This window comes from Delphinus delphis, chromosome 16, assembly GCF_949987515.2.
Source record: "Delphinus delphis chromosome 16, mDelDel1.2, whole genome shotgun sequence".
NCBI lineage: Eukaryota > Metazoa > Chordata > Mammalia > Artiodactyla > Delphinidae > Delphinus > Delphinus delphis.
The window spans coordinates 44,148,972-44,173,939 of NC_082698.1; the positions used below are offsets into that span (position 1 = coordinate 44,148,972).

The 24,968-nt window shown below is 40.5% G+C and overlaps 1 protein-coding gene across 1 annotated transcript; it reads left to right on the top strand.

The window, feature by feature from the left end:
* Positions 1-3,999: 3,999 nt before the first annotated feature.
* On the top strand, positions 4,000-24,094 carry ZNF485 (zinc finger protein 485). Its single transcript, XM_069541485.1, is given in 12 exon segments — positions 4,000-4,026; positions 13,252-13,338; positions 15,538-15,664; positions 16,142-16,181; positions 16,183-16,232; positions 21,040-21,176; positions 21,178-21,372; positions 21,374-21,455; positions 21,458-21,711; positions 21,713-21,794; positions 21,797-21,943; positions 21,946-24,094. Coding segments are annotated over 12 exon segments (1,491 nt in total). The 3' UTR covers positions 22,209-24,094.
* Positions 24,095-24,968: the final 874 nt, after the last annotated feature.

The window sequence follows — 24,968 nt, forward strand, 5'->3', positions numbered from 1 at the left end:
CTTGTTGCAGAACATGGGCTCTAGGCACGCGAGCTTCAGTAGTTGTGGCACGCAGGCTCAGTAGTTGTGGCTCGCTGGCTCTAGAGCGCGGGCTCAGCAGTTGTGGCACATGGGCTAGTTGCTCCACAGCATGTGGGATCTTCCTGGACCAGGGCTCGAACCCGTGTTCCCTGCATTGGCAGGTGTATTCTTAACCATTGCGCCACGAGGGAAGTCGTTGCCTTGCAGTTTTAAACAGGGGATATTGAAACAAAGACTGAGGAGATGAGGGAATCAGTCCTGTGACACTCAGCAGTCAGAATTGTTTCTTAAACATACACAGACATAACTGTTTATACAAACAGATACACTTTTTAAACAAAAACGGGGTCATGCTGTGTATATACAGGCCTGCAGTTTGCTTTTTAAATTTTGATAGTACTGTGTATCACTGATTTACATAGAAACCTTGCTCACCGAGACCCTTTTAGTTGCTAATGCCTTTAAGGGAGTGGCACCAAAATTCTCCCCAGTGGCTTTTCCATTCACCCTTCACTGAGTAACACAGGGCCACTAGGTCTTTCCAGAATACTTTCCCTGCAGATTTATCCTGGGGGTGAAAGAGCTGTTACCTAGACCTCTCCTCTGTATCTTTCCCCTTCTTGGTGTATTAGTTTCCAACTGCTACTGTAATAAATTACCACAAACTTAGTGACATACAACAAACACAAATTTATTCCCTTACAGTTCTGGAGATCAGAAGTCTGAAATCAGTTTCATTGGGCTAAAGTCAAGATGTGGGCACCGCTGGTTCCTTTTTGAGGCTCTAGAGGAGGATCTGTTTCCTTGCCTTTTCCAAGGTACGTTCACAACCTGTATTCCTTGGCTTGTGGCCTCTTCCTCCATCTTCAAAGCCCATGACTCCAATCTCTGCTTCCCTCATCACATTACCTTTTCTGGCACTGACTTTTCCTGTGTCCCTCTATTAAGGACTAATGCAATTACATCAGGCCCACCTGGTTAATCCAAGATAATCTCTCAACATCATGACCTTTATTTTAATCACATTTGCAAAGTTCCTTTTGCCCTATAAGGTAATATTCACAGTTTCTGGGGATTGGGACATGAACATTTTTGGGGGGCCTAAGACATATCTCTGAGGCTCCTCTGCCTTTTGTCTGGGGAACGCAGACTGTCTCGCCAGGACCTACTGCTTCTCTATCCATTGATTCTATCACTCTTGCTCTGACTCTCACCCCTTCATGTTCTCGCTTCCCACCTCACCCAGTTTAGAGGTAGTGGCCTATCGTTATGATCAGTCTCTTGACCCTAACTTACTTGGTTTTATTCTCCTGATCACACACCAAATCTAGTTGAATCCAACTCCCTGCCTGTTCCACACCTGTACCTGTGTAGCAGGTGTGGCCTGAGAAAAACACACGGCTCTGATGATTGGTCTCACTTTCAATTTATGACTGCTAAGGTCAAGTGGGCCCTTAATGCTGCCCAACTATCCTATTACATTTTCTTAGTCCATCCATTCTTCTAAATGACTATCTCACAGTTTCTCCTGTTTCTTCAAGCCTCCAGCAACTCCTTCCATCTTGCTCATAGCTGATGACTTTTGCTTTCTATGAGAAAAGAGAGCTTTCATACCTTTACATAAGCGCATCTGCCCACCTCTCTGCATTGGAGTCTGTATGCTCTACTTTCTATTCTGAATGAACAGCCCCAGTTTCTATTTAAGAAAACTCTCCATCTGTGCCCTGAATCTTATCCCCTTTCTCACACATCAGGGCATTCCTATCTCTCTTCTCTATTATCAATTTTCATTCTATAAAAACCTGGGAGGTCTTCGTTTGGGGCCTACATCTTCTACATGTTAAGGTCTTGGGATCTGGTGGCACACTAGTCAGGGAGCACCTGAGTCTTTAGGTCTTATCTGGGGAGCCCTTGGGAGACACACAGAAAGAAAGGTGGAGGCACTTCCATTTCCTCCTGGATGACCTGCTCTGGGCTCATGGCCCAAAGTTCATCCTTGCCTATGAACAGTACTGTGGAGTAGGGTTCTTCCTCACTATTCTTAAAATGAAGTCACAGAGGATGAGAGAGAGAGGCAGTGACTTGCCTGAGATCCTGCTTCTGGTAAATGGCAGAGCCAGGATCCAAACTCAGCACCTTGGGTATTGAACTGGGGTCACTTTCACTATAGCACATCTGTCTCTTCATCTTTTCAAGGTAATCACAATTGGAACAGGTCAGGTTAGAGATGAGGAAAGGAGTTTCTGTTGGCCCCCTTGGGCCCTGCCTCCCAGTCCAGCCTACTAGGGATCACTCTGACACAGAAATGTACCTGACCAAGCTGGTTGGTGGCAGATTCAATTCTGGCCATAGTGGACTTCTAGGAAAGCTGGAGAAACCATAGTTGGAACTGGAAAAAGGAGTCCAGGGCTCCTATGTAGATTTGAGCCCTTTCTGCAACCAGGCTGGCTTCTGACTGGAGCAGGGGCACACAGCTCCCTCCTTCCAGATCTCTGTGAGTTCTAAGAATGTCTCCAGCTCTATTACACATACTGTTGCCAAAATGTCCTCAAAAGCCATGGAAATGGAGAGGGTGATAAGCAGGGTCTCATCCAGCTGTCTTCACTTTTCAGACTGAGGATTGAGGCCCAGAGAAAAGAAGAGAATTGTTCAGGTGCACCCAGGCAAGCAGGAGGGGAGGGAGGAGGGAAGTTAATCTTGCCCAGTAATGAAGGGCTCTTGGTGCTACCCTGCTAGGGGTTCAGGAAAGATGGCCTCAGGGCTGTAGAAACTCATCATTATAGTTCACATGCTGCTAGGAGCAACTCAGCATCATTCCTGCACTTACTCATTCAAAACCACTCAGTGAGTATATTCTTTCTACCTTGTCACATGAAATGATGTTTCTCTGCAGGGCTCCACTAGCACTGGGGATGAGGAGGGTTTCAGTGGTTTTCAGTGTTATGAATCCTCTCTTCTCCCCCATCCTCTTTCTCCCTTATTGTGTGCTGTTGCTGCGCTTCTCACCTTTATTTACACTCCACATGTTGACTTTCTGAAAGATGTTGGGTATAGCCAACTAAGGACTCTAATGAGTAGATAACAACTTAAAGGTTGTCCCCTCAATCCAAGGTTAAATGTATCGTAGGATATCCCTAAAGATCTAGAAATCTTTAAACCAAAAAACTGTGGCTTTTTAGATGTTGTATTAGGATAATAGAGATGTTTTAAAACAAAGATCTGTATGGAGTGAAGAGGGTTGGGTTGCCAGATTGAGCAAATGAAAATACAGTATGCCCAGCTAAATTTGAATTTCAGATAAACAATGAATAGTTTTTAAGAAAATATGTGTCCCCTGCAATGTTTTTCTGAAATTCAGATGTTACTGGGCATGCTACATTTTATCTGGCAACCCTAGAGGAGGGGTATGCTTCCAAGAACTCCTTGAAAGACTCTAAGTGGGTAATTGATCTCTTGTAGGCTAACCCAAAAGATGTGCTAAGCCCTGCCTTCAACTCAGTCACCTGCCTCAGAGAAAGAGGCTCTGCAGCTAGCTGCCCAAAACCTTTCAACAGGGAGAGTCCTAACCAGCCCCTTCTGGCTCATCCTGTCCTCTGTCCTCTGTCTTTCCATCATCTTCAGTGAAAACTTCCACCTTCTCCATTTCAGAAGCCAAAGCAGAGCAGCTAAAGGCAGGGGCTGTGGATGAGACAGTCTGGGTTTAAATACAGGTTCTGCCAACAGAAAACTGCACCCTTGTGAACAAATGTATCAGTCACTAAGCCTTGAATTCCTCCTCCATAAAATGAGGCTTACGATACTTTCCCCTTTGAGGCTTACGATACTCTCCCCTTTCAGGCTGTGGTGAGGACTGCATAAAACAATGTGTGAATGGTGCTTATCACCGTGCTGGGCAGTATAAGTTAGCCGTACCATTCTCATTATTGACGTTCGGGTGGCAGCGGTCATTAGGGGCATGCCCTTGGAGACCGAGGCACCATGGAGGATGTTTTGCACCTGCTCCAGGTGTGTCTGCCCTTGCTGTCTGCGGCGTCCCTCTCCTTGAATCTCTGACTTTTCATTTCCGTTATCCCGGTTAATTCTCACAACAGCCCTGGGAAGTAAGCAAGCAGAGGTTATTAACTGTTTTGCATGTGAGCAAACTGAGACTACATTTTTTAGCCTCTCTAAACCTTCCTCATCCGCTAAAACAAACAAACAAAAACAACAACAACAAAAAATGGGGAGTAGGGAAAGATCCTTATGGCAGCAGAGTTTTTTAAAATCTTATTTTATTGAAGTATAGTTAATTTACAAAGTTTTGTTAATTTCTGCTGTACAGCAAAGTGATTCAGTTATACATATGTAAAAATATATATATACATTCTTTTTCATATTCTTTTCTATTATGGTTTATCACAGGATACTGAATATAGTTCCCTGTGCTATACAGTAGGACCTTGTTGTTTTTCCATTCTATATATAATAGTTTGCATCTGCTAATCCCAAACTCCCAATCCATCCCTCCCCCACCCTGCATCCCCCTTGGCAAACACGAATCTGTTCTCTATGTCTGTGAGTCTGTTTTTGCTTTGTAGATATGTTCATATGTGTTATATTTTAGATTCCACATGTAAGTGATACCATATGGTATTTGTCTTTCTGACTTACTTCACCTAGTATGATAATCTCTGGGTTCATCCATGTTGCTGGCAGCAGAGTTTTTGAATCTCGTCAAGTCACTCATAAAAATGGGCTGAGTCACCAGTATAGCAGAGGAACATCCCACTGGACAATATCTTTAACAAAACCAGAGTCAGGGTCTCCCCTCAAATTCCAGAATGGGTCAGGTCAAACCACCGCTAGGTTTCAGCAGCTGTCCTGAGATAGTGAGGGTCGTGGAACCCAGAACCTCAAAACTGCCAACAAATAGCCTAGCTTCCCATTCTGAGTGGAATCATCAGCAAGAAGCTGAGAACACTGTTGAAACATGGCTAAGGTTCCACAAGCTCCTCCACAAGCTCCGGTTTGTGGACGAATCCACAAAACTGCAGGAAACTGAAGAAACCAGGACTCTCTGGAGAAATGGCTGTTTCATGGCAAAGCATAGCTTTATCCTGAGACAACTTGTCTTCCAGAGAGTGGGGAAGTGTGAAAGATGACTACTATCATGTCATAAGGACCCAGGGCCAACCTGAAGTGCTCCCCTATCTGATTCAAACAGACCAGGTAGAAAAATGTGTCAGGCACTTAGGGAGATTTGAATATGGGCTGGATATTAGATATTAAAGAATTTGTGGGGAAAATGACCAACCAAATGAGAATAAACAAAGGCTGTTTATTCAGAGCTTGCTAATGGCAAGGGAGCTAATGGCAAGGGAGTCAGCCACCATGATTTGCATTTTGGCAGAGACTCAAAGGCAGGCAGCTGAGTCGGAAGGCTTTAGAGTGGAAAAGAGGGAAATGGCTTCAGGTACACCCTGTTCGCAGGTTGTTGGCGAAAGGAAACTAGAGGGGGCTGACTTCAAGAGGGCATCTTATGTGATTGGTTGGGGAGTATATTTGGTTTTCTCTGGTTGGTCCTAAGTTGGAAGTGGGCACAAAAATTAGGGATACTCACAGTTATTAATCAAGACCAGACATTTTGGGGGGTGATTGATAGTTTGGCTTCCTGGACTGATTGTGCTAGAGATGGTGACCTGACTTCTTACAAGTCTGACTTACAGCAGGCTGATTTCGTGGGCTAGTTACTGTAGGTAATGGGTTGGTTTTCTGGGCTGGTTGCTGCAGATTGTTTTTTTTTTTTTTTTTTTCTTCTGGTACGTGGGCCTCTCACTGTTGTGGCCTCTCCCGTTGCGGAGCACAGGCTCCGGATGCACAGGCTCAGCGGCCATGGCTCACAGGCCCAGCCGCTCCGCGGCATGTGGGATCCTCCCGGACCGGGGCACGAACCCCTGTCCCCTGCATCGGCAGGCGGACTCTCAACCACTGCGCCACCAGGGAAGCCCTGCAGATTGTTTTTTATGTGGTCTTGCTGTTGTCCATTTGCATATTCAGTCTCTCAAAGTATTTATTGTTTTACAGTGTGACAATGGTACAATGTAAAAAATAAAAGAAAATGCCCTGAGTCAGGTATATACCTCATTATTAAATAAGCCAGAAAACCAGGACTTCACCAGTGGTCCAGTGGTTAAGACTCTGCACTTCCACTGCAGGGGGTGCGGCTTCGATCCCTAGTTGGGGAACTAAGATCCCATGTGCTGCGTGGCATGTCCAAAAAAAAAAAAAAAATCCAGAATACCAAAAGGGAGGGGAGGTTGATAGATAAAAGAAAATGGGCACGGGACTTCCCTGGTGGCTCAGTGGTTAAGAATCCGCCTGCCAATGCAGGGGAACGGGTTCGATCCCTGGTCTGGGAAGATCCCATATGCTGCGGAGCAGCTAAGCCCGTGTGCCACAACTACTGAGCCTGCACTCTAGAGCCTGTGAGCCACAACTACTGAGCCCGCATGCCACAACTACTGAAGCCCATGCGCCTAGAGCCGTGTCCTGCAACAAGAGAAGCCACCGCAGTGAGAAGCCCGCACACCACAACAAAGAGTAGCCCCCACTAGCTGCAACTAGAGAAAGCCCGTGTGCAGCAACAAAGACCCAAAGCAGCCAAAAATAAAATAAATAAAATTTTAAAAAAAGAAAAAAAAAAAGAAAATGGGCATAGTCTTGATATTTGTTGAATCTGGGTTATGGATACCTAGAAGCTTGTTGTATTATTCTATGTTGTGTATATTTTGAAATTTATTTAATTTTATTTAATTTTTAAATTAAAAAAAGATTTTAAACTTTTTAAAATTAATTTCTATTGGAGTATGGTTGCTTTACAATGTTGTGTTAGCCTCCACTGCACAACGAAATGAATCAGCCATACACATACAGAAATCCCCTCCCTTTTGGACTTGCCTCCCATTTAGGTCACCACAGTGCATTAGGTAGAGTTCCCTGTGCTATATAGTATGTTCCCATCAGTTGTCTATTTTATACATACTATCAATAATGTATATGTGTCAATCCCAGTCTCCCAATTCCTCCTGCCCCACCCCTTTCCCCTTGGTATCCATACATTTGTTCTCTATGTCTGTGTCTCTATTTCTGCTTTGCAGATAAGATCATCTATACCATTTTTCTAGAGTCCAGTATATGCGTTATTATACGATATTTGCTTTTCTCTTTCTGACTTCACTCTGTATGATACTCTCTAGGTCCATCCATGTCTTTACAAATGACCCAATTTCATTCCTTTTTATGGCTGAGTAATACTCCATTGTATATATGTACCACATCTTTATCCATTCCTCTGTTGACGGACATTTAGGTTGCTTACATGTCCTGGCTATTATAAATAGTATTGCTATGCATATTGGGGGGCATGTGGTTTTTTGAATTATGGTTTTCTCTGGGTATATGCCCAGTAGTGGGATTGTTGGGTTATATGGTAGTTGTATTTTTAGTTTTTTAAGGAACATCCATACTGTTTCCCATAGTGGCTGTATCAATTTACATTCTCACCAACAGTGCAGGAGGGTTCCCTTTTCTCTGCACCCTCTCCAGCATTTATTGTTTGTAGATTTTTTTTAAAAATATATATTTATTTATTTTTGGCTGCATTGGGTCTTTGTTGCTGTGCGCAGGCTTTCTCTAGTTGTGGCGAGCAGGGGCTACGCTTCATTGCGGTGTGTGGGCTTCTCATTGCGGCGGCTTCTGTTGTTGCAGAGCACAGGCTCTAGCCGCATGGGCTTCAGTAGCTGTGGCTCAAAGGCTCTAGAGCACAGGCTCAGTAGTTGTGGCACATGGGCTTAGTTGCTCCGTGGCATGTGGGATCTTACCGGACCAGGGCTCGAACCCGGGTCTCGTGCATTGGCAGGCGGATTCTTAACCACTGCGCCATCAGGGAAGCCCCTGTTTGTACATTTTTTGATGATGGCCAGCCATTCTGACCGGTGTGAGGTGATACCTCATTATAGTTTTGATTTGCATTTCTCTAAGTATTAGTGATGTTGAACATCTTTTCATGTGTTTGTTGGCCATCTGTATGTCTTCTTTGGAGAAATGTCTGTTTAGGTCTTCTGCCCAGTTTTTGATTGGGTTGTTTGTTTTTTTGATATTGAGCTGCATGAGCTGCTTGTATATTTTGGAGATTGATCCTTTGTCAGTTGTTTCGCTTGCAAATATTCTCTCCCATTCTGAGGGGTGTCTTTTTGTCTTGTTTATGGTTTCCTTTGCTGTGCAAAAGCTTTTAAGTTTCATTAGGTCCCATTTGTTTATTTCTGTTTTTATTTTCATTACTCTAAGAGGTGGGTCAAAAAGATGTTGCTGTGATTTATGTCAAAGAGTGTTCTGCCTATGGTTTCCTCTAAGAGTTTTATAGTGTCTGGCCTTACATTTAGGTCTTTAATCCATTTTGAGTTTATTTTTGCGTAAGGTGTTAGGGAGTGTTCTAATTTTGTCCTTTTACATGTAGCTGTCCAGTTTTCCCAGAATACCAAAAGGGAGGGGAGATTGATAGATAAAAGAAAATGGGCAGGATCTTGATATTTATTGAATCTAGGTTATGGATACATAGTGGCTCGTATTATTCTATGTTGTGTATAATTTGAAATTTCTCTAACAAAAAGTTTTTGCTATTGAGGATAGTAATAGTACCTACCTCATAGGGTTGCTTTGAGGATTAAAAGAGATAATTCAAATAGAAGGTTTATCACAGGACTTTGCATAGGTTGAGTCATATCTTGCAGGAGATCTTTGCTGAGTACTTTTCTGGCATTTCTCATTACTATGTGAGGTAGTATGTGGGATTAGAGTATACAGGCTGTCTTGGAAACTGATTTTTTCACTCAACAATATTTTGTCAGCACATTTATGTAACATATGTCTATATGTATGTTGATATTTTTTTTAGAGTTTTTTTTTTTTTGCGGTACGCAGGCCTCTCACTGTTGTGGCCTCTCCCACTGCGGAGCACAGGCTACAGACGCGCAGGCCCAGCGGCCATGGCTCACGGGCCCAGCCGCTCCGTGGCACGTGGGATCCTCCCGGACCGGGGCACGAACCCACGTCCCGTGCATCGGCAGGCGGACTCTCAACCACTGCGCCACCAGGGAAGCCCTATGTTGATATTTTTAATGGTTGCCTAGTATTTTGTCATATGGATTTACTATAATATATTTAACCACTCCTTATTAATAGTAAGAGTGTTGAACTTTATCTGAGCCCTTTGCTTCTAGAAAACAGCACAGGTTAAGAAATCCCCACAACTTTTGTTTAGGAGACTGTATAGTGTGACATAAGATAATGATGGCATTTCAATTTAGTGGAGGAACAAAAAGACTTTTCAATGAATGGTGCTGAAAAGTTATCTATCCATTTGAGACAAACTTAGATACTATCTCATAAGATGTGAACTGTAAAGAATACATTACACAGTATTAAAGGCAAAACATTAAGGAACAAAACACAAAACTAAATTTTATGAGTTGAATTGTGTTCCCACCCGCCTTCATACGTTGACGTTCTAACCCCCAGTACTCCAAAATGTGACCTTATTTGAAATCGGATTGTTGCAGATGTAATCAAGTTAAGATGAGGTTGTTAGGTTGGGCTCTAATCCAATATAACTAGCTGTCCTTATAAGAGGAAGTACCACATAAAGACAGAGACACACAGGGAGAATGTAAGCCAAGGATTGATGGCAACCACCAGAACCTAGGAAGAGTCAAGGAAGGATTCTACCCAAAGTCTGAGGAGGAACCAACCCTGCTGACACGTTGGTTTTGTACTTCTGGCCTCCAAAAGTGTGACAAAATTAATTTCTATTGTTTAAGTTTGTGGCACTTTGTTACAGCAGCCCTAGGAAACTAATATAATTACTATCTAATTTTACAACATTTCATTACTCCCAAAAGAAGCTCCATACCCAGCAATAGTATCTCTCCATTCCTCCTTTCCTCCATCTGCTAGCAACCATTTATCTATTTTTGTCTCTATGGAATTTGACATTTTGGACATTTCAGATAAGTCGAATCATACAGTATGTTATATTTTGTGACTGTCTTCTTTCACTTAGGATTATATTTTCAAAGTTCATTGATTATGTAGCATGTATCGGTACTTCATTAACTTTATTGCCAAATATTATTCCATTGTTTGGATATACCATATTTTGTTTATCCATTCACCGGTTGTTGTACATTTGTGTTATTTCCAGTTTTAGCTCTAATGAATAACACTGCTGTGTACACTTATATACAAATTTTTGTGTGGATGTATATTTTCATTGTTCTTTGTTAGGTATCTAGGAATGGAATCACGGAGTGATATGGTAACTCCATATTTATCATTTTGAGGAACTGCCAGGCATTTTCCAAAGTGACTGCACTATTTTATGATCCTACTAACAACCAATGAGGATTCTGAATTCTCCACATTCTGATGGCTTCTTATTTCAGTTGAAATAAGAGCCAGTGTCTTTATAGTGGACTGAAAGGACCAACCTTGTATTAAGCAGAGTTCTCTAGAGAAACAGAACCAGTAGTGTGTGTATTTAATTAATTAATTGGCTCCTGTGGTTATGGAGACTTAGAAGTCCAATGATCTGATGTCTGCAAGCTGGAGAACTAGGAAAGCCAGTGGTGTAGTTCAGTCTGTATCTGATGGCCTGAGAATTAGGGGAGCCAATGGCATAACTCCCAGTTGGAGGTCGAAGGCCTGAGAAGGGAGGAATGATATGCTGATGTAAGTCCCAGCATCTGAAGGTCTGAGGGCAGGAGAAGATGGATGTCTTAGCTCAGGTGGAGAGACCAAATTTGAAGGTCTGAGGGCAGGAGAAGATAGATGTCTTAGCTCAAGTGGGGAGACCAATCTCCCTTCCTCTGCTTTTCAAATTCTATTCAGACTCTCAGTAGATTGGATGTTGCCCACCCACATTGAGGAGAGCAGTCTGCTTTACTCAGTTCACCATTCATATATTAATCTCTTCTGGAAACACCCTCACAGGTGGGTCCAGAAATAATATTTTATAAGCTATCTGGGCATCCCTTAGCTCAGTCAAGGTGACACATGAAATCAGTCATCACAAACATGATCTGGTTTTTTCTTATGTCTTTAGTATTCCAACCTCATTGACCTGTTTCTGTTCCTCAAATAAACTAAGCATGCTCTCTGTAGTGGCTTTGCATCTACTGTTTCCTCTGCCTGGACCAGACTTCCCACAGATACACTCCTTCTTGTTACCTTACTTCCTTCGGACTCTGCTTGTATGATCTCTTATCAAAGAGGGCAGTTCATACAGCTCTGTATTGAATAAGAATCCTCCTCCCATCTCCTTACCTTGCTTTTGTTTAATCTCTCTCTTCCTGCCCCCTATTTGAATGTAAGGTCTTTGAGGGGAGGAACATTATTTTTTCACTGTGTTAAAGAGAAATTATTCTGACACTTGTTGAAACCTGCAAAGAGGGCTTTATTCAAGCCTACTGCAGTAGGGAGAGAGCTTGAACTTACCCCCAGTACAACAGGGACAAGTGGGGATTTATAGCCAACTGGCAGGGTGAGGGAGTAAGTGGAAAATTACTAAGAAATTGGTTAGGTATCAAGGGGAGGTAGAAAGGAACTTGATTAGATACCAAGGGTGGGAGAATTCTTGATGAACTGGCTTCGCAGGATTCTTTACTAAAATTGGATTCAGCAGGCCAAAGACAAGGTCTAGAGGAGAAGAGGATTCACAGGATCCTGACTAAAGTTTGGTGAAGGAGGGAGTCCTTGACAACTGCTTTATCCTTAGCATCTAGAAAAGTGAGTGGCACATACTGGGGCATTGGTTAATCATTGTTAGGTTGGTGAATAAATGCTCCATTCAGAGGAATTTTCTTTTAAATGAAAAGTCCTAATTGAATGAAAGATATATTTTTCCTTCCTAAGCTGTCAAACTGCTGGATTTTATAAGTACAATTTTTTTTTGTGGTACTTGGGCCTCTCACTGTTGTGGCCTCTCCCGATGCGGAGCACAGGCTCCGGATGCACAGGCTCAGCGGCCATGGCTCACGGGCCCAGCCGCTCTGCGGCATATGGGATATTCCCGGACCGGGGCACGAACCCGTGTTCGCTGCATCGGCAGGTGGACGCTCAACCACTGCGCCACCAGGGAAGCCCATAAGTAGAATTTTTTAATAATACATTTGTTAAAACTGATTCAATCTTGTTCCATCTTCTGTGTCAGTTAATGGTGAGAAACTAATTTTTAATGTTCTGGGTGCTATACTTTTCTAACATGCTTTTTCTTTGTTTGAAATTAAAACTGGATTACTTGGAAACAAATAAATGAACAAACCATAAATAGCTCCTCCAAAGTAACCTAAAACATGTTTTTCAGATCCAAACCAGTTTCTAGCAGTGGGTGCCAATCTTGGCTGAATATTAAAATCGTTTGGGAGCTCTGGGTGTGGTCCGATGCCAGGACCACACCCAGAGCATTAACGCAGAATCTGTGGAGTTGGGACCAAGGCGCAATTAATTTTTCAGTCTCTCCAGGTGATGCCAACGTGCGCAAATAGGATGAAGAACCTAAGACGCCGGACTGTAACCAAGACTACATTTCCCAGAGGCCTCCGCGGCCACTTCCGTTTCCGGCCCTGCCCGCCTCCGTTTGAGTAGAGCGCGGCACCGGCGTGCTCGGTTTGCACCTGTGTCTCTTCTGTGAGGAGAACAGTGAGGGTGGTCACGGCTCCTCAGCGTGCGCAGCTTTCTGGCCCAACCCTCCCAGCTAGGTCGTAAACGGCTGCCGCCGGACTGGGGCACAAAGACCTGGTGAGCTCCTCCTTTCCCCGAGGGGCAAGTTGAGGAAAGAGCGGGCTAGGAGGGGCGGGCAGATGTGAGCGGGGCCCCAACCCCAGGAGCCGTGCTGTCCCAGAAGGTTTAAAGGCTTGCGCTGAGACCCAGGGATTGAGTCTCCGACGAGACTTTCCACATGTGTTGGCGAAGGTGCCTGACAGACTCACAGTCAGAGCTTGGCCTGGAGCTTGCTGCAAGGCCGGACTCCAGGCAGGCGTTCCGTGCCCTTTCTTCCTGCGCTTAGCCACCTTCACCTCTCGACCTTTGTGGGGAGTAGGGAGGGTGGCGGACTGTTCTCGTTCAGTGTGCAGAGAGCGAGTTCTAGCTAGTACCGAACATGGAGGGACTTCCTCATATTTCCTTTCTTCTTCCCAGGTTGGCGTAGTCAAGATTCTTTGTCCTTGCCTGGGAGAACAGTTCAGGGGACAGACGGCCCCAAGACTACCAAGAACCCAGATCCAGGTAAGTTTGATTTTTCCTTTTCCTGAGAAATCTCTGTTGTTTCAAAATGAAGTTGGGTTTATGCCTCTTGCTTGGAAAATGCTCTGACCAGTGTATGGACCAAGCTGCCTGAGCCAATCCTGGAGTGGTGTAGCTCTACAGAGACGGGACCCCTCTCCCCACTGTCATCCCTTCATGTCCTTCTCTGTACCCATTACAGAGTCATTCACCAAGTAGATTGTTGGTACCCATGCTTTCTAGAGTGCTAGAAAGTGAAACATACTTTGTAATAAGGTACAGCTGTTACCTCAAAGACATTGCTAACTCAGAGATAATGGATAAACAGACACGTAGCATAAAAAGACGTAACAGGCTTTACGTTAATCATGAATGATACACATGACACAGCCATGGTAGTGCTCTCTTGACCTTCAGGGGTCAGAGGAGTCTTTAGGGTGGGGTGGTGGTAGTGGTGGTGATCTTTATGGTTCTTACTGAAGAATAAATGAAATTTGCATATTTGGAGAGTTTGGGGTGACTAGGGGAAGGCGCCGCAACATGAGTGAAGCCGTTACATCTGAACCGTGAATGAGCTAGCCCCAGAGAAAGTTGGAAACGTTCAGTGTCTAGAATGCCAGGTTGGAATTTGCCTTAATCCTGGAGAAAACTGGGTTTTGAAGGACTTTGAGAAGTTGACAGGAGGTAATGAACATTTTGAAGGAAGTAGTAAATAGTTGAGTATTTATTATGCAAACTAAGAGTAACAAAAATTTTTAAAAATTAAGGATTACGCATCTTCCTATCACCCTAGCGAATCAAATTATTTCATTTGAAACACCTTTGCATGTGTATTTTTTAGACTTACCCATTTTTTCCTTTTAATATGCCATAGCTATTTCTTCTAGTTTGCTCCATAGTTTCATTACCACTTTTTATAGCTCCTTTTTAATATTGTGTACTCAACCAGCCTGTGACCTTGAGCAAGTTTTTTCAACTCTCTGAGCCTTAGTATTCTTAGCTGTAAAATAGATATACTTTATGTAAGGCCAACTGGCCCGAGGCAGGGGAACGAAATCAGACTCACAGGTTGCATCAGACTGAAACTTTCCGGACCACCCAGTTCCAGGAACTGACCTGGGAACTTTCCACCCGGCCCAGCCTTCCCCCCTTTCGAGGGGCGGGACTAACGGTGCACGATGCCGGAAGAGACCACCAAATAAGGAATAACCTGCGCCCTCCCAGATTCACAACACCCCTTTCCCTTCCTCCCCTATAAATTCTGCCCAAACCCTCTCCCAGGCGCGACTTCTCTGGCCCCTTTCTCTCGGACCAGTGAACCTCACCCGGGAGCGTTCCCAAATAAAGCTTGCTTAAGCTCTCCTCCGTTTCTTGGTGCCGTTCCTTACACTTTGTACATTTCTGGTGGAAATACAGAGAGATGTTGTATGTCTTAGGGCTCAGCACTGTGCCTGGTACATATTAGGTTGTTATTGCTATGAATGGCAATTAACAAATACATATTTATCGCTGTAAATTCTAGGATAAAGCCGGTATCATTTTGCATGTCTTTCAGTGTTTCTATTCATTTGTTGAATGACACATCCTTGAACATGCCCATGTGTCAGGCAGTGTTTTAGGCTGGGGAGACAGCAGTGACCCAAGTGGTCCCTGCCCTCCTGGAGCTCTCATTATAGAGTGTACTGACCATAAATCTAAACCTCTCCTGCCTGGCAGTGAGAAACCCTGTGAAAAAAAAAAAATAAAGTGGGTCATGGGATAGCAAGTAGTAGAAGATGGGAGAAGATTAAAGAAGAACTTTCTGACGAAGTGACATTTAAGCAATTTCACTTCATCCCTACTAAGTGAGGGATGAGCAAATACCAGGCCTGGTGGAACGACCATGATAGGCGTATTGGAAGAACATGAGGAGGGCAGTGTGATTGAAGTATGAGGGGTCACGAAGCACTTCACTTTGCAGCTCTTATCTTTTAATATTTCGTTCCTCTGAAGCAAGTCTGCTTTCCGAGGATGTCATATACGTTCCTCGCTGGTCCTTTCGTTAACTATGTCCCACTTTTCTCCTCATAAACAATCTGAACTATCAGAAGCTGACTTTGAATGTCTTGCCTTCCTTCTCCAGTGAGGCCTTCCTGGCTCCCTACCTCAGGGGCAGGGGAGTCAACGGTTCCTGGGTGAACGGAATTGGGTTTGATTTTGCAGGGATCACTGACATTTGGGGATGTGGCTGTGGCCTTTACCCAGATTGAAGGGAGACACCCGGATGCTGCTCAGCGGGCCCTGTACAGGGATGTGATACTGGAGAACTATGGGAATCTGGTGTTTGTGGGTAAGGATTTTTTTCTCTTTAACTCAAAATTGGTCTGCTGGGCAACTGTGCATTTTCACAGGGTTAATGATTTGGGGGTATTTAAACTCTTAAAACAGGAGGTTTTTGTTTGTTTGTTTGTTTTTACCGTGGGCTTAGAGGCTGGAGTTCATGCTCCTTTCACTCAGAAAGGTCAGAGCCGTACAGAGTTTAAGATGGGCAGCTTTGTGTGCAGTCTAGCCCAGTTCTCTAAATTTTGCATGTCACCATTCATCTGCCACCAACAATAGGAGTTTCCTGTCCTCAAAGAGGCCTGGTTTTCTAACTGACTTCCACTCCTTCATTTCTATGACTGTGATTTGGATGTCCTTGATACCACCCTCTAGGCCTTCCTGACATATCCATGCTCTGTGTAGACCCCCAAGTTGAGACTGAGATTTGGGATAACTCCTTGTGCTCATAACCACAGTCATGTTCCTTTTCTTTCTCTGTGAACAGGGCTTCTCTCTTCCAAACCCAAGCTAATAACCCAGTTGGATGGAAGAGCCATGGATGGAAGTATAAGGGGTTCCATCAGGTACTTATACAGGTGAGTGAGTCCGGAGCTCAGCACACAGAACAGTGAGGAGGGAGTTCTTGGTCAGAAGGCTCATCTTAGAGAGTCCACATCCATGCAGAAGGGCTGTGGCAGTTGACACTAGTTGCCTCTTTTTAACGTCATCCTCTTGTCAAATGACTTGCCATTTTTCTCATTCTTTCTACTCCTGCTCCTTTCACAAGGGCCTCCGGCCTCTGACTTCACACCCTGAAATCAGTCTCTTTATGTGTTGTTTCCCTCCCCATTTTCAGGCACTTGTCAGGCTACACTTTGTTTCTACCTTCTGTCCATTCTCAGTGTCTTCCAAATTTTCCTATGGTTAGCTAGACGAATGGCTATTTAACCCTTTCTAGTTTTAATATCCATATCCCTGATCATACAGTGGGGCAGTGGCAGATTCCAGTTATAAGCATGTTTTCCTATCAGGTGATTACTATTTTTGGCAAAGAAACTGATAGGGAAGCACTTTCTTCCCTTTCCCTCTGGTCTTCTTTTATTTCTTTTCTCTGTTATCATTTGCTCTTGGTTCTCATTTTTTTCTGTGTATACTTTGCATAAATTTATGTATGTCACTTTCTCCATGTCATCGTTCAGTTCTGAATCTTTAAACATTGATATTTCTGTCACCTAAAATGTGTATCCTTCTTTTAAAACGTGAATTGTCATTTTTCCTGTATCATCTTCAGGGAAACTTTTATAATTGTGTTTCATGGAAAATAACAGTGATGCATAATCTTGCTTAAACTGTTTTTTTTCCCTTTAGACCTCTAAACTATTCTTTTTTAAAATTGAAATATAATAGACATATAACATTATATTAGTTTCAGTTGTACAATGTAATGATTTAATATTTGTATATATTGGGAAATGATCACTATAATATGTCTAGTTAACATCTGTCACCATACATAGTTACAAAAATTATTTTTCTTGTGATGAGAAGTTGTAAGGTTTACTGTCTTAGCAACTTACAGATATGCACTACAGTGTTATTAACTAGAGTTGCCATGCTGTACATTACATTGCCATGACTTGTGTGTCATGGCACACAAGTGTGTGTGTGTGTGTGTGTTTTAATGCTTTTCAGTAATTCCATTTGTTTTTACTATGTTGAACATTTCCCCCCTAAATGCTTGTGTAGATTCTTTATAGAGTAACTCAGTCTTCCTTATTCTTTAATCTTTCTGTTTAAATTTTGGTATTGGGTTGGGATAGATATATGTTATTATACAAGGAAGTATTTAATCCACGTCTTTTATTAAGAAATATTCTTTTAAATTCAGCATAGATATTGAATTTTATCAAATGCCTTTTCAACATATATGGAGATGACATCTGTCTTTTCCCTTTTGGTTGTTAATATGGTACATTTTATTCTTAATTATCTTAATGACTTGGCATTCTTAGTAGAACCCCACTTGGTCATGGCATATTACATTATTCTTTTAACATGTCAGTAGATGATACTCTTTGCTAATGTTTTATTTAAGTTTTTGCATTGATACTTACAAGAAATTTGTTTATATTTTTCTTTTTCATTGGGCCATTTTCATTGAGTTTTGATTTAAATTTTGTAATAATTTTTGTGAAAATTTTTGATCCTTCCTATTTTCATTCTTTGTTATAATTTAATTCACATGATAACTGGTTCCCTGAAGGTTTGGGTGTTTATTTTTGTTTTGTTTTGTTTTTCTTGTTTTTTTTTAAACTTGTTTTTTGTGGTAGGGAGCAGGGGAGAGGAGTTGGGGGGTAATTCTTTAGCAGTATTCTCTCTTATATAGTAACTTGGCCAACTAGATTTTTGCTGTCTCTTGAAACAGTTTTGGTAATTTACATTTTCCTAAAAAATATCCAGTAATTAAAGTTCTCAAATTTATCTGCATAGTATTGAACAAAGTAGACTTTTATGATTCTACATATATCCTTTACATTTATGGTTATTTTTATCCTATATATTCATGGTTACTTTCTTATGATTTACATTATTTATTTGTTTTTTTTTCCATTTCCCCCCCTTCATTAGCTTGTTTTACTTTTTATAGACTCTTAGATGTATTTACTAGTGTTACTGTTTTCTGTTTTTTAATCTTTAACTCCTTTTTCTTTTTTTTCCCTTAGGTTTATTTACTTTTTCTAACCTTTTATAGTTGATTAATTAATTAATTCATTGAATTTTCTTCTTATTTATGTAATATTTAAAGCTGTAAACTTCTGTTTGTTCAGTGTTTTGGTTGTATTGTAGTTTTTATTGTCATAATTTTTTAGATATTTTGCAATTTGCATTTTGATTTCTCTGATCAAAATATTAAGAGAGTCATAAGCTAACCTTCCTTTTTCTTTCTTGAAACCTTTTTAAAATTTAACACATATATAGAAGAGTAGATTTTATATGTATATATGGTCTAAATTGGTATTTTTGAAATGAATATTCATGTAACCTGCACTCAGCTCAAGAAAGAGAACACTGGCAGTACTCTACTAAATCATACCTGATCCCTTCCAATCATTAGCCACACTCTCCTCCTCCCCCTGAACTAACACTATTTATTTTGGCCTGTTTTTTTAACTTTATATGAATGGAACTGTATATTTTTTTGATGTGGCTTTTTATGCATAACATTTTGTGAGATTCATTAATTTTCATGCATTGTCCTTCCTGTGGATCATTAGAATGCATGTTTAAACATAATTGCTAGGCCCCACCCTCAGCACGTTTTATTCATTAGGTCTGAAATGTGGACTGAAAATCTCTACAAGTTCTTAGGTGATGCTGATGCTGTTGTTACTGATCTGGAGACCAGGCTTTTAAAACTACTGCAATAGAGTATTTCATTATCTCATATTTTGGATGGATATTTGGGATGTTTCTAGCTTTTGAGAATTACAAATGGTATGAACGTTTCATATATGTTATTGCTTGGTTCATATGTGGATACATTTCTTTTGGGGTGGGATTTCTAGTTTATAGCATATGCATATATTCAACTTTAGTACGTAATGCCAAATAGTTTTTCAAAGTTTTGTACCTATTTATATTTCCATCATCAGTGTGTGAGAGTACTCACTGTTCCATATCCTTGTCAACACTTAATATTGTCAGTCCTTTGAAGTTAATTGTTCTTTGGGTGTATCGTGTATCTCATAGTGTCTTTCTTTTTTTTTAGAATTTTATTTTACTTTTATTTATTTATTTATTTATTTATTTATGGCTGTGTTGGGTCTTTGTTGCTGCACACGGGCTTTCTCTAGTTGTGGAGAGTGGGGGCTACTCTTTGTTGCGGTGCGTGGGCTTCTCATTGTGGTGGCTTCTCTTGTTGCAGAGCATGGGCTCTAGGCGCGCAGGCTTTAGTAGTTGTGGCTCGCAGGCTCTAGAGCGCAGGCTTAGTAGTTGTGGTGCACGGGCTTAGTTGCTTCACAGCATGTGGGATCTTCCCAGACCCGGGCTTGAACTTGTGTCCCCTGCATTGACAGGCAGATTCTTAACCAATGTGCTACCAGGGAAGTCCCTCATTTTGTCTTAATATCCATATCCCTGATATCTAATGAGGTGGAGGACATTTCAAATGTTTATTGGCCATTATATGTCATCTTTTATGGAGTGTCTATTAAAAAAAACCTCTTTGTTGATTATATATGTTGTATATGTTGTATATATGTTGTATATGTTGTATATATGTATATGTTGTATATGTTATATATATGCTTTTCACTAACAGTGGCCTTTTGATGAATAGGGGTTTTAATTTTAATGAGCTCTATTTTATTAATCTTTTCCTTTCTTGTCATTGTGTCTTGTGTGCTGTTTAATAAATCTTTCCTTTCCTCAAGTTTATAAAGATACTCTTCTGTGTTAACTTTTAGAAGCTTTATTGATTGTCTTTTACATTTAGATTTGCCATCCTGTTAGAATTGATTTTTGTGCATGGTATGAGATAGGGTTCATGTTTACTCCTCCCTCCCCCCAATATGCCAGTGTAGTCTCCTTTTCACTGCTGCTCTGCAAAGTTACCTTTGTCACAGAACATGAATCCATAAGAGTGCCTTTCTCTTCATATGACTGATTTGCTTCCACTTACCTTTACAATCAGAATCTTGAAATTTTCTCTAGCTTAATCATTACACATTAAATACATATCCCATCAAAGGCCATTTGAAGGATCTGGGCTGTTTATTACCAGACTTCACCTCCAATTTTGCATTTAAAAAATAAGTCTTAGCTCTAGTATCTGATGAATGGAATTTCTCTTCAGGCTAATAAATATAAATGTATATAAAAATAAAAATATATGTGTATGTGTGTGTGTGTATATCTTTATCTCTGAGCCATTAAATGTTGGTTCTCTGCTAAATTCTCACAGAGGAATGTTATTCTCAAATTCTTGGAGATGTACAGTGTTATATTACAATGTTCTCAAATGTACCTCCCTATAGGAGTCTGTCCTAGTAATCCTGGCTTGCTTTGTGATACTTGGTTTTCTCCCCAAAGTTGTGTTTATCCTCAAATTTTTATCTTTTTTTCTTTTCTGGTGTTGCCTGTGTTACCTTCCTAACTTACCAACTTATTAGATGCTCCTTGCATTCTTTAAACACAATATTTATAACTTCTGTTTCCTTAGATCCTATTTACTTCTCCCATCTTTAGTCTTGCCATCTTTTCTTAGCAAGAATCACAAGTGGGATGAATTAATTTTACATAACCTTTAGTTGTATAGAATAGAATGTTATTCTTATTCATGTGCAGCTCTCATTTTCAGTATTTCAACATAGAGAACATTTGAATTAAAAAAATTTTTTTCAGTTCAGGAGTACATATCTGAAACAAAGATGTCAGCCCTGCAGCAAAATACTTCTGAGAGATCTGATTTGGGAGAACAAACAAAAAGTGTCATGATGGAAAGAGGCCTGGATTGGGAAGGCAGAAGTTGCATAGAGAAGACACTATAAATGCAAGGAATGTGGGAAAGTCTTCAAATATAATTCCTCCTTTATTAGCCACCAGAGAAATCGTACTGCTGAGAAACCCCATAAATGTAAAGAATGTGGGATAGCCTTTATGAGCAGCTCATCCCTTTTAAATCATCATAAAATTTACATAGGCAAGAAATGTTTCAGATGTGTTAAATGTGGAAAATTTTCTCAAGAAGCAGTCAACATTTGTTAATCGTCAGAAAATTCATTCTAGAGAGAAACTCCATAAATGCAATGAATGTGGAAAATTTTCAGAAATAATTCTGTTCTTTTAAGTCACCAGAGACTTCATACTGGTTAGAAACCCTACAAATGTAATGACTGTGGGAAAGCCTTTGCTCAGAATTCAGGCCTTGCTCATTATGTGAAAATACATAGTGGAGAGAAGCCATTTAAATGTAATGAATGTGGGAAAACTTTCAGGGATAACTCAGCTGTCTTGTAACATCAGAGAATACATACTGGTGAGAAACAGTATCAGTGTAATGAATGTGGAAAATGCTTTATTTAGGAAAAGCTCAAGTCATGTTAGTCATCAAAGAATGCATACAGGAGAGAAACCTTATCTCTGTAGTAAATGTGGAAAATCAGGTATAGCTCATCCTTTGCTGGACATCAGAAAACTCATAGTGGAAATAAACCCCATCAATAAACCCCATTACATCAATGTAATGACCATGGGAAAGCCTTTAGCAAGAGCTCAGCCCTTACTGAACATCAGAGAATTCTTACTGGAGAAAGCCCTATTGCTGTAAGAAATGTGGGAAATCCTTCAGGCATAGCTCTGGCCTTGCTGAACATCAGAAAATCCATACAGGAGAAAAACCTTATGAATGTAATGAATGTGGGAAGGCTTTTCCTTAGAATTCAAGCCTCAAACAACATAAGAAAATTCATAACAAAGAGCCATCAAATGTAGTTAGTTTGGTAAATCATGCAGAGATAGTTTATTCCTTTTTGACCATCAAGGAGGAGACATTCAATAAATTATACACTTAATGAATATATTCTGTGACCCTCTATCCTGGAAAACTTCTCACTTGTGAGGATGTTCATTGTAGTATGGTTTGTACTAGCGAAATATTTGAAGAACTTAAATGCAGCAAGAACCTAAATGCTACTATGTAGCAAGTGAAAAGAATGAGGTAGAGCTCTATATACAACCATAGATATATCTCCATGATACCTTGATAAGGTAAAAAAGCAAATTGCAAAGAATTAATATTGTAAAAATGGCCATACTACCCAAAGCAATCTACAGATTTAATGTGATCTCTATCAGATTACCCATGACATTTTTCACAGAGCTAGAACAGATAATCCTAAAATTTACAGGGAACCACAAAAGACCCAGAATTGTGAAAGCAATCCTGAGAAAAAAGAACAAAGCTAGAGGCCTAACTCTCCCAGACTTCAGACATTACTACAAAGCTACAGTAATCAAAACAGCATTGTATTGGCACAAAAACAGACACGTAGCTCAATGGAACAGAATAGAGAGCCCAGAAATAAACCCAAACACCTATGGGCAATTAATCTTCGACAAAGGAGGTGAGAATATACAATGGAGAAAAGATAGTCTCTTCAGCAAGTGGTGTTGGGAAAGCTGGACAGCTGCATGTAATAAATCAATGAAGTTAGAACATGCCCTCACACCGTACACAAAAATAAATTCAAAATGGCTTAAAGACTTAAATGTAAGACACCATATAACTCCTAGAAGAGACCATAGGCAAAACATTCTCTGACATAAAGTCATAGCAGTGTTTTCTTAGGTCAGTCTCCCGAGGAAAAAGAAATAAAAGCAAAAACAAACAAATGGGACCTAATCAAACTTTGCATAGCAAAGGAAACCATAAACGAAACAAAAAGACAACCTGTGGACCAGGAGAAAATATTTGCAAACAATGTGACTGAGAAGGGCTTAATTTCCATAATATACAAATGGCTCATACAGCTCAATTAAAAAGAATAAAAATGAAATCCCAATCAAAAAATGGGCAGAAAACCTAAATAGACATTTCTCCAGAGAAGATGTTCAGATGGCCAATAGGCACATGAAAAGATGCTCAGGATTGCTAATTATTAGAGAAATGCAAATCAAAACTGCAATGAGGTATCTCCTCACACCGGTCAGAGTGGCCATGATCAAGAAGTCTACAATAAATGCTAGAGAGGGTGTGGAGAAAAGGGAACCCTCCTACACTGTTGGTGGGAAGGTAAATTGATACAGTCACTATGGAGAGCAGTATGGAGGCTCCTTAAAAACTAAAAACAGATACCATATGATCCAGCAGTCCCTAATTTAAAAAGATACATGCACCCTAATGTTCATTGCAGCATTATTTACAATAGCCAAGACATGGAAGCCACTTGTGTCCACTGACAGATGAATGGATAAAGAAGAGGTGGTATATAGATACACATATATATGATGGAATATTACCCAGCCATAAAAAAGAATGAAATAATGCCATTTACAGCAACATGGATGGACCTAGAGATTATCATATTTAGTGAAGTAAGAGAAAGACAAATATATGATATCACTTATTTGTGGAATCTAAAAGAATGATACAAATGAACTTATTTACAAAGCAGAAACAGACTTACAGGCATAGGAAACAAACCTATGGTTACCAAAGGGGATAGCTGAGGTGGGGATGGGGGGGAAATAAATTGGGAATTTGGGATTAGCAGGTACACACTACTATATATAAAATAGATAAAACAACAAGGATCTACTGTACAGCACAGTGAACTGTATTCAATATCTTGTAATAACTTATAATGGAAAAGAATCTGAAGAAGAATATGTATTTATATGATGACTGAATCACATTGTTGTACACCTGAAACTAACAATGTTGTAAATAAACTTTAAAAAAAGCAAGTTGCTTTTATATATTATGGTCTTATTTATATTTTAAAAAATGAAGCTATTTTTTGTTAATATATACATGTGTGCACATGCGTGCGCTCACGCGCTCACACACACACACACACACATATATATATATATAGAAAGAGATCGGGAAAAATAAAGGCCAAAACAGTTGTTATCTTTGAGAAGACTGTGATATTGATTTGATAAAGTGAAATTTTGACTTTGGCTGTGTTTTTTGAAATATTTAATCAAGCATACATTCATGTATCTTCTATCATTTAACATAGTTGTCTTTCTAAATCAGAAACTTCAGAATCCATAAAAAACACATAAGTATTAAAAAAATTTGTATGACCAGTGGCTTCACAGTGTTAAAATACAAAGAACCAGACTTGGAGACAATATTATCACCATTGTATGTAACAAATAATACTTAGAATATCTAAAGAGTTCTTAAAAATCCATAAGAAAAATATAAAAACCTCAGGGGAGAAGTTGTGTGGAGTATGATTGTACAGTTGTCAAAAACAACCCCCAAATGGTCAAATTTAAAAAGAGATGACTGGCTTTAGAGAGATGTGAATTAAAATGATCACATTTTTTTTTTGCCTATTGGGCAAAAATTAATAAGATATTTGGTGCTTCTTTAAAAAAATTTTTTTTTGGCTGTGTTGGGTCTTTGTTGTAGCATGTGGGATCTTTCATTGTGGCGTGTGGGTGTCTCTCTAGTTGTGGAGTGCAGGTTTTCTCTCTCTAGTTGTGGTCCACGGGCTCCAGAGTGCATGGGCTCTATAATTTGCATCACATGGGCTCTCTAGAGGCATGGCCTCAGTAACCCCATGGCATGTGGACTTAGTTTCCCAGCCAGGCAT